The following is a 10,733-nucleotide window of genomic DNA, read 5'->3' as shown; positions in this document are numbered from 1 at the left end:
CACAGATAAAACAATTTACCACAACAGACCAGACATCACACTCATTGACAAACACAATAAAATCACATACATTATAGACATATCCATTCCAAACACTCACAATATACAAAATGCATGCACTGAAAAAATTAGCAAGTACACAGAACTCGCCCAGGAAATAAGGCATCTGTGGAGGATGGATAGGGTGCTTATTGTACCTGTTGTTCTCTCTTCTACAGGCAAGGGCGTCGCCAGGGGGAGGGGCAGAGGGGCAGTTGCCCTCCCCTAGAAATTCGAAAAAGTTATCTAAATGCTAAGTTTTAATTAAAATAATCTTCTTAGGCTTCTTGTAAGTTAAAGAAAATGTTTTATTTGAGATATTTCTTTTCCGGTACATAGTGAATGATTAAAACTTTATGAATCGTTTCTATTTTACCTACATACAATTCATATCCTCTATCAATTTACATCATCTTGCCCCCCTTATCCATTGGCTGGCGTCGTCCTTGTCTACAGGTGTCATACCACACACACTACACAAAAGCCTGGGCACATTACAATTGAATAAAAACACATACATCACACTACAGAAGACCATTATATTGAATACATGTCATATTGTGAGAAAATTCCTGAATACAGACACACACACTGATACACTTTTTTAATTTGTTTTGGTTACTATGCCTTGACTTTGGTCCGGCATAGTACACAGCCACCGGTGTTAACCGAGTATATCTCACTTAACCCAACATAATAATAATAATAAGTAGAATCATTTTCAATCGCACCATCTTAATTATGGGTTTAAATTAAAATTCTTCCTCTCCTTTACATACTTTTACACAAGTTAGAATTTTCTAACTCGTTGCTTTACACAACACAAATGCCAAGCCCCATGACTAAAAAGAAAATGGCATACGAAGTTAAAATTATGTTTGCAACGATTGTCGCAAACGAACTGGTCGAAAAGAATGAAGTAACCAACACAATTATTCAAATGAAAGCTGCGTCAGATCGTGAAAAAACTTAAGGAAGCAATTATTAATTGTAATAAATGAAATGGACTGTTGACTTCCGTTAAAATGTATTACGGACGTATGATAATTTTACATTTCGAAGTCATTTTAGAATAAGTTAATAGCGAAATTGAGGCCGAAGTTTTAAACGCAAAAACGTGTACGTCGGACGTTCAGCGCCGCTTTCCTGTAAGCCTAGAAGTTTGACAATGGCGTTTAGAAAGTCAATGGAATCATGCTCGACATTCCAAACGCCATTGTCAAAATTCTAGGCTTACAGGAAAGCGGTGCTGAACGTGAACGTCCGACGTACATGTTTTCGCGTTTAAAACTTCGGCCTCAACCTCGCTAATGATTTGAATGAGAGAATAACATTATAATTGTTATAATAAAATGTGTTTAGTCCAACACGAGCAGCCATCTTGCAAATCATACGACGAGACAAAAAACAATGACGTCACTAGTAAAAGTTAGCATAGGTAAAAGAAGGGCCGCGTTTCTTTATGCAGCGAGAGTGTAGCGAAATGACGTCACGAGTACTGTTGACCAATTAGAAACCAGTTTCAGCGTGTTTGCTGTAAAGCACTTTTCGAGCGCTGCATAAAGAAACGCGGCCAAGCTGACTGAACTACCTAGAATTCTATGAGGAGTGAGGAGTGGAGGTTCAGTGGGAGGAGTTAAGCAGTAGCTAGAAACAAGTTCAACATCGCAGCATAACTAGACTTAGCAAGAATTCTGCGTTACTGAACACGGCCCAGTATATCTATCGACACTGCCAATGTTGCCAGGTTTTTGGAAAAATAAACGATTAATCGTATTTGTCAAAATCGATTAAAAAGAATATCGCTCTTGCAGCTTTATTCGATTAAAATCTACATATATTTTAAAGTCTTCGAATAATCGACTAATCGCTTATGGCTAGGCGGAAGCAATACAGAACTACCTTATAATAAATTTTATATCCTGTCTATCTTTAATATGAAATGGTGTGTCTCTATTTAAACAGTGTTGTGTTTATTAGACCTATACACGAAAACAACAAAATGAGCTAGCTGCACATAGAAATAATATTTGTGTTAAGTGTTGTGTGCGAAGAAAAATTTTTTTCTCTCTGATTGTACCGATAAATAATAGGAGGTCCATGTATACTAAATATCTTCTAATATTTCTACTTTTATTTTCATAAAAATTGAAAAATTTGTGTTTAGATCCAATATACTCAATAACGTAGATTTATGATTAGTATACACCACATCATTGTTCACGCTCTCACATATGGCCAAGCAGACACGAAAACTTCGGCCGGTTCATCGGACGTATGCGTCAATTATCGTATCTTCGGAGTCATAGCCTCAGGTGCTACATACTCCATACGGACAGAGGAGAATAGAATTAAAAATTTAGTATTTCAAAATCTAACAAAATTATAACTTATTTTCAAAAGGTATCATAACCCTACGTCACAAAAGCAGTTAGCAGATGTTTAGTTTTAATTTATTTGAATAAGCGGCCGGATGGCCAAGCGGTCAAGGTTAGCAGCCTACCGCCCTGGAAGACCCAGGATCGAATCCGGACGGGTCGAGAAATCCCCAGGAATTTTTCGGGGGGTGGTCCGTCCGGATATGTCGGTCCCCGTCCCTCACCACCCGGCCGCCCCATTGTGGGCCTGGCCGAACCCATAGTGGGCTTGCTATAAGAGGCCCTCTTAGTGCCCACTGGGCGGAAAGAGTTACAAAAAAAAAAAAAAATTTATTTTAACACAATTGATAAATTCGTTTTAGTTCATTTGATTGAATAATATATATTAATTCATTTTTACAACGTTGTTCCAAGATATCTTCCCTATAAGCCGAGGGTTTGTCATAGAGTCTGTACTAACGAACGTAGGCCACGACCGAGAAAAGCTATAACCCTACAGATGGCGTTTGTTACGTTTAAAAATGGCTGCTATTGGATTTGCAGACGAACTTGTTAGAGATTATTTATTGTATCGCGGTTTTCTCGGTGCTCTCAAGGCTTTTGATGCCGAACTGAAAACGGATAAAGATCGTGGGTTTCGTGTAAGTCTGATAAAGTAAAAATTCAATTATATTAAATGTAGTAGAAATCATATTAACTCGACTTTGTATAGTGTGATGTTATTGGTTCTGTTGGCAAAAATGAAAGTGATGTGTGTTGATGAAAACTACGATATTTGCAATAGATCGCTGAAGTATAGTTTATCAAATTGTCAAGAGAAATATTTTCTTTCTCTGCAATTGCTGTGCATATGGAACATATGGAATATTCTCTTTCAGAAGATCACTGATTGTGGTAAAAAGAAATGACTTATTTATTAATTATATCAGTAAATTGGCTTAATTGACAAAACTGAACAATTGGGTGGAAACTTTCGGTCATTTAAGTTATATTTATTCAGTTAAATAGATTATTAGCAGTAAACTGGCCCTGTTTACACATTATTTCAGTTTATACATTTGAAGTTTAATATCTATAAGTCAGCTGTGAAAGTTTAAGAGTTATCTTTGCTCAAATCAAAGATAAGTCTTAAACTTTCACAGTATTTTTCTCCAAAATTAAATGGGATTTTTTAAGATTCTATAGACGTGCATTTATACAAGGAATAAAATTGTGTCTTAGATCAAAATGTAAAATTGAAAATTAACAGAATCAAAGCTTCTGTAGTAATCATTTAAAATATAACATTTTAAATTATTAGAAAGTAAATAATTATAATTTTTATATAAGTTGAAGTTATTGCTAATTAATATAAACAAATACATAATAACACATTAGAGGCAAAAAATCATATATTTATTACTATTGTTAGTAATGAATATGAATATACAAAATGAATATGCTTTTATAACTCAATTAATAACATACAACCTTGCTTATTAAACTAACATTTGCTATTCAAGAAATTGAACTATTTACAAAAATGTAATGAAAAATAGTACAATAAACATTGGAATGTCAAACAAGGCATAAAATACAAAATATAAAAAATAAATAGTTTAAAATGATGTGCAAAAAATACTAAAACAGAAGCAACAACAACAAAAAGAAGAAACTGGTAATGAAAACTTTTTTTTGCTGTACAATGTTGTTTATAGTTGAGCAAGGTTCTTGACATTAGGGAATTTGAGGGATTGGATGAAATACATAAGTTGTATATGGTTGATTGAGTGATCTACTGAAGCAGTTATTTTATGAATTGTCTTTTTATATAATGAATTATTGCAAATTGACTATTTCACATTTAATTTTCAAATTCATGTATTCTAAGAAGTATTTGATTTTACTTATTGTTTTAGAATTGAATCTTCTGTTAAGCCTGAAGAAGCATATTTAATTTTGACAAAAACAATAGTGTTCAGATTAAACATTTATAAAAACTTTTATAATATTGTTATTATATTAATTTTATTATAATTTATATAGTACAACGTTGGGACAGTTGATCAGTTTTATAACAAGAATTCAGTAAAGTATATCATAATAATTAATATATTGATTATTTGACACTTGAGATGTAAAATGATCAGAAAAGTAACATCTACACATGTTCACTTTTTATATGGTGTCCATTGAAAATTGTTTATTATAGTTCACAAAAATATATGGATGGAACTGTTAGATTTATTGAATGATGTTTGAATGGGAATTCAAATAATAAATTGTAATGAAAAGTATTATTTGTTTATATCATTAAGTACACAATTTGTTCAAATGCAATTTTTTTATTTCTGTAACTTGTAGTTTATTTACCATAATACAGATAAAATTGAATTTTTATATTGTTGTTTTTTTTGTTTATCTCAGTTTAAATTTAATACTAACTTTTTTCATGGGTTTATAGTTTGTTTTGATCATTTTATACATTTATTTATTTTTTATAATCGTATTAACATCACTATTATTTGCAAACTAGATGTGCTTTCCAGCAGAACATCAGAGCTACAAAAGCAACCTACTTTCAGTTAACTTTTATCCGCTGTATCTCATAAACTAATGCAAATTGACACATTTATATATAAGTTCAAAATTGTTTATATTACTTTTTGTATCAGTCTTCTTAAGTCCATGGTTCTCAATCTTGGTTTGCAGAACATAGGTGTTCCATGGATCCACTTCAAGTGTTCCATGAATAAATCAAATATACAATTAAAAATTGTTGCAAAAGAAAAATCAATACAATGTAAAATCATTTTTGTATGGGAATGTAATCAGCAAATGCCAATGACGTCATATACTAGACTGAGTGCACTCTTGATTTCAAAAATGTTTGCCACCTTTGCTTTAAAGCTGATGTATTTTAAGTGCTTTCAAGTAGTTTCAATTTATTTTTACAGAATTAATGTATATAATTTTAAATGTAAAAAACATATGGACAATATGTAACTAATAAATATTTTTAAAATCCATCATATGAATAAAGTACAAATCACATTTCTAATGAGTAAATTTTGTATAAAGATGTAATATATAAAGTAGTTAGAAAAATTATATTTTGTTTTTCTCTCTTCCATAAAAAATAATATAAAACTTTTGAAAAATTAATTATTTGTAATTTATTTAGGCAGATAGAATAGTGGAACATCTTACTTCTTGTATCAGTAGCCTGGACCTGAGTGCCTTGCGAGAAGCATGGAGTCACTTAGATTTAAGAATCTTCTCAAGACTTGAACATTCATTTCTTTCCTCAGCCAAAAAATTGGAAACTGCATTGTTAAGAATGTATGTAGTAACTTGCATCACAAGTGGTCGTCAGGATAAACTCAGAGAGTTTTTTGAAAAAATGACTCCAGAACTTCAAGGGCAAGCAGAATGGAAAGATTGGTTTGGTGAATTTTATTTGTATATCTTTATTTAACACATATTCATGATATAATGTGAAATACTTTTCATTAATTTGTTTTTATAATATATTTACAACATTGTAATAAGTAATTTACTATTGATTTGTTATTAATACAGCATTATTGTTTTTGAAGTCTCCAGAAGATAATCCAACATTCCAGTTATATTTTACTCGTCAATGGCAGGATACAATGTTAGTTTCTTTGCAGAATTTTCTCAGTGTGATCTTTCAAAGCATGAGTATGTGTTTTATATAAATATATATTACTAATAATATTGTAGTTCAAAAGTTATCTTTTAAAGTTTAATATCGTTTAAAATGTTCTGATTTATTAAATATTGGGCCAAACAGCTAAAACATATGCCAGTCACTCTGAGAGACCCAATTTCAAATATTAGTTAAATTCTCAAATTTTTGTAGACCCTGGATACGTCATGCTCTCTCTCACCATCTAGCAATTATGTTGTGAATGTAGCCAAGTAATTGATGGGAATAAAAATTTCTTCTTACTCTATGTAAGGAGGAAAGAATTATGGAAAAGAATTTTATTCATCAAATTCTAAAAAATGTTGTGTTAAGATATGTGCAAATTTTTCTAGACAAAGAAACTAAGTTTACTAAAATAAGAATCTTTAATTTGCATAGCCAAATACAGGATCTTCTTATGTAGGATGTCAGCTTTACAATCTCTATCCCTGATACAAATACACATTAATACCATAACCGACAATAACAGAAAGACACAAATTGAAATATCACAACAATTGGATCTTAATTAATTAATATTTTACAAAGGACAAATATGAATATATAGGTATATCTTACAACTATCTTATAACTAACTACTATTAATTTAAGAGAATAGGTAGATTTAGAGCAAGGAAGAAAGTAGAAGACAAAAAAGACAATATGCTAAATAACAAATAATCATAAGACATAAAAATCATCGAATAATGTATAACAATATATAAATATATAATTACTTCATAGACACCGTTAACAACCTTTATAAATTGAGTAATGAATTTAATAACATTTTTGAAAAACTTTAGACAAACATTTTCGATTACAACTGGATCTTCTTTGTTCCAAAATTGGAACATTTTGAAAAACAAGATGAAAATGAAAATGTTGAAACCTTGTTCATCTACTAACCATGGGTAAAAGAAACTTCACATAGAAAATAAATCATAAAGAATGGTTTTGCACTTAGAAATAATTCAGCATCATTGAATTCATAGATGAAGGCAAGATATACAAGTATTTAGGATTTCAACAGGCCAACTTCAGAGAACATTCAAAAATAAGAGAGACTAACAAAGGAATACCACAATAAACTCAATACTGATAATACAGTTTAATGCAAAATACACATTTAAAGCAACAAATATCTAGTATGCACATACTCATTTGGAGTTTTACATTAGACACATATAGAATTAGAACAACTCTAAATGATAATGCAATCATGATTAACAAAGCATAAGAAACCTTAAATTCTCCTTAGTGAAACTAACTCTTCCTAATAATGAGAAAAGAGGAGGCTTGACGTAATAAATTCTTACAACAAAAGTACAGACATTGCAAGAGCATTTCTACAAAATAAGAAATATCAAAATTACACAAAGCTGTAACTCTTGCAGATGAAAGAATACCAATAAACTTACACAACACTGACTTTGATAAACAATATATAAAAAGATACGAACACTATCAAGCACTCTCAAAATCAAAAAGAACTTCATAGAATACATCCTAATGATCTTGGAATAATGTTGACAAAGCTATATCAAATAGCTGATTGGCTCACAAATGCCTTTTTGGAGAGATAGAAGAGTTCATGATTGCCATATAAGATCATACTACATAAATACAAAATATTACAGAATGCATATCTTAGAAGAAAACACAGATGACACTTTTGAAAAATGTTACATATTTTGCCCAAAACTATACAACATATCACATCAGACTGTAAGCTTTTAGCACAAATAGACCAACTTACATCAACACAATTAAATAACAATCATAATACATACTCGCCAGCCCTTCTTTAGATTGAAGGATAACTGGGATGATGATAGAAAATGTTGATTTTTGAATAAAAACACTGACAGCATAAAAAGCAAAAAAATTCTTTATATTAATATTTATATTGCACAATGCTCATATTAAATACAATTTAATAAGCAAAATTAAACGTTATCTCTGCATGTGATATCTTACAAAATTATCGACATAAACACTGTCAAGAGTTTGGCAATAGCTTTCTACTCTTTAACATTACAATTTAAAAAAGGTCAAGTATTTTATGAGACACATCATAAATCTAGGTATGGATTTATGATGTATTCCATCTTGATGTCATGGATCTTGATATTGCAGTGCCTTTCTGCAATGTTTTGCTTTGTTAATAATTTCTTTTGTTACAGTGTACTTATGGCAGTTTATTGACTTTCATTGCAATTATTAAGGCCAATAATTTTTCTGATTGCAATTTATTTCCTATCTGTCTTCTTTTATTTTGTTGAATGTATTAAATTCATTACTCAATTTATAAAGGTTGTTAGTGGTGTTTATGAAGTAATTATATATTTATATATTGTTATACATTATTCAATTATTCTTATGTCTTATGATTATTTGTTATTTAGTATATTGTATAGATATACAACATAATAGGTAATATTATGTTGTATATGTAGATATTATGGAAAAGAACTAGCACAGAATATTTGGATCATAGAACTTGTAAGGCATATAAGATTTGTGAAAATTGTGGATTGAAATCATTCTGTCTGCCATTATTTTTCCAGATGTTTCAAAATTAACTAAATGTTAAAAATTAACAAAATTATTTTACATGATTTGAAACTTGCTATTTAACTTTTTGTAAAAATAAAAATATTTTCATCTAGAACACTACACTCAGCAAAGACTTAATTAATAAACACACTTCACCAAGCATCTTAATTTGCTGAGATAATTTATTTTACTACAAACTAACGTTTTCAACTTATTCTATTCTTGAAGATGATCTATAGAATAGGTTGAAAATATTCATTTGTAGCAAAATAAATTATCTCAGCAAATTAAGGTGCTTGGCAAAGAGTATTTATTAAAATTCTTTCTTTCTCAATTGTTGCAGAATTATTGTTCAGAAAGAAAATGTAAAATAATATGAAATATATTTTTTTTAATGTTTGAAAATAATTTTTATATTCTTATATTGTACTTGTACTTCTACATTTCAGGCAAAGGACAATTTACTTTGTATTTAATCTGAACAACATTTTGTTGTATATGTTCAAAAATAGTACAAATTTTATAAAATTTCTATTATTATTGTTTATTTTATTGATATTAAAATATAAATCAATTTATTATAGAAGTATTTACAACATTAAAATTATGTGTTTTTACAGTGTTGCCTACATTGTTAAGTTATGAAGAAGAACTCTTGCGTCTAGGTTCCCTCCAGGAAGAAAATGAAAATCTTCATCAAAAGGTTAGCTATAATAATTAACATTTATAGAAATTAATTATTTTTTGATATTTTAAAAAGAGTATCTTTTAATGAAATTAATTATTTTATTTTAGAAAAACATCATTAAATGATTCCATATTAGAATAAAACAGAATGCTCTTGAATAAAATGAAGCCTTAGAATTTTGTTTTATTTGAAAAAGTGTATAGTTCAAATTAATGTTTTAAAAATCATCTTTGACAGTAGTTATTTTAAACCAAAAATCAAATATTTTTAATGATTTCAAATCAAAATCAAATCCTTCTTAAGTTATTTATAATAAAAAAATCACAGGCTTTTGATTTAAAACAATAAATATGTAAAAAAATTACTAATAGGACTATAGTTATTTAATCAGTGTAATAGTTACACTGGGTCAAAGAATTAAGTTGACAATAAGTGTTTATTGATTGTGTGATGAATTAAAAATATGCTGTTAAGATTACAATGCTAACAAATTTTTATTATGTTATTTTCACTTTATGCTACAGGTACAGTACAGTACATGTACATATTTTTAATATTAATTAAATATAGAAAAATAATTTTAATATTTGAAATATGTGAACAGTTTGCAACGCAAAACGATTTGCAAATGCCATTAGAAAAATTTTTGTGAACTGTAAATTAGTAATGAGTGTAGGCTTCAATAACCACCTTCAAGCTATCTAGAACACTTTAACTAGTTTTTGCAGTGTTACAGAGGCATTTTTTCCTATTGCAACTTTAATGCCATTTGAAAATCATTTTTGTTTTTCCATGATTTTGCAGGAATATTCATATCCACATATTCCATAAACATTCAATCAATCTCAAATCAGGAGAATTTATGGGCCATTCCAACACCATAATTTTTTTTGATAAAAAGTCTTTAGCAACATTGGATGTATGTTTTGGATTATTGTCTTTCTGAAAAATATAACATTTTCAAAGACCCATTTTGGATGTGGATTGAAATAAATTGGCATCTAGTATATATCTATGAGCAACAGCATTTATTGTAGATGTGATAAATTTAAAATAGCTAAAAACTGTTGTAAGAGAAGTAGCTCCACACCATTTAAACAAATGTTTTTGACTTCTTTTTATTAGTCAGTGTCAGGTTTAACAAGAAGATTTGAACTTCAACAGGTTAAAGTTGTGCTGAAAAAGCATAAAAAAAACAACATGTTAAATGTTTTTTTTAAGTTCCACGTCATTACAGAGCCTCTGCCATTTTTTACTATGGGATTTAAATAACTTTTTTTGAAGGCTGGTGCTGCTGGTCTCCACATATAAGTTTTTCTACTTTGTCTAAATATTTCACATTTTGATTCATCGGACCAAATAAGCAATTTCTAAAATT

At 29.4% G+C, this 10,733-nt stretch overlaps 1 protein-coding gene across 2 annotated transcripts in view; it reads left to right on the top strand.

The window, feature by feature from the left end:
• The first annotated feature begins 2,926 nt into the window (after window positions 1-2,926).
• LOC136980727 (WD repeat-containing protein 91) overlaps window positions 2,927-10,733 on the top strand; it is a 36,750-nt gene continuing 28,943 nt past the window's right edge. For both annotated transcript variants that reach the window (XM_067276923.1, XM_067276922.1), the window contains exons 1-4: window positions 2,927-3,058; window positions 5,581-5,845; window positions 5,979-6,101; window positions 9,288-9,370. In XM_067276923.1, the coding sequence (XP_067133024.1) occupies window positions 2,939-3,058; window positions 5,581-5,845; window positions 5,979-6,101; window positions 9,288-9,370 (591 nt within the window). In that variant the 5' untranslated portion in view covers window positions 2,927-2,938. The remainder of the gene's footprint in view (window positions 3,059-5,580; window positions 5,846-5,978; window positions 6,102-9,287; window positions 9,371-10,733) is intronic.

The sequence above is a fragment of the Centruroides vittatus genome, unplaced genomic scaffold, assembly GCF_030686945.1.
Source record: "Centruroides vittatus isolate TY-2023 unplaced genomic scaffold, ASM3068694v2 contig_717, whole genome shotgun sequence".
NCBI classification, from domain to species: domain Eukaryota; kingdom Metazoa; phylum Arthropoda; class Arachnida; order Scorpiones; family Buthidae; genus Centruroides; species Centruroides vittatus.
Note: the sequence above shows the minus strand (reverse complement) of the source record. Positions and strands in the feature narration are given on the sequence as shown.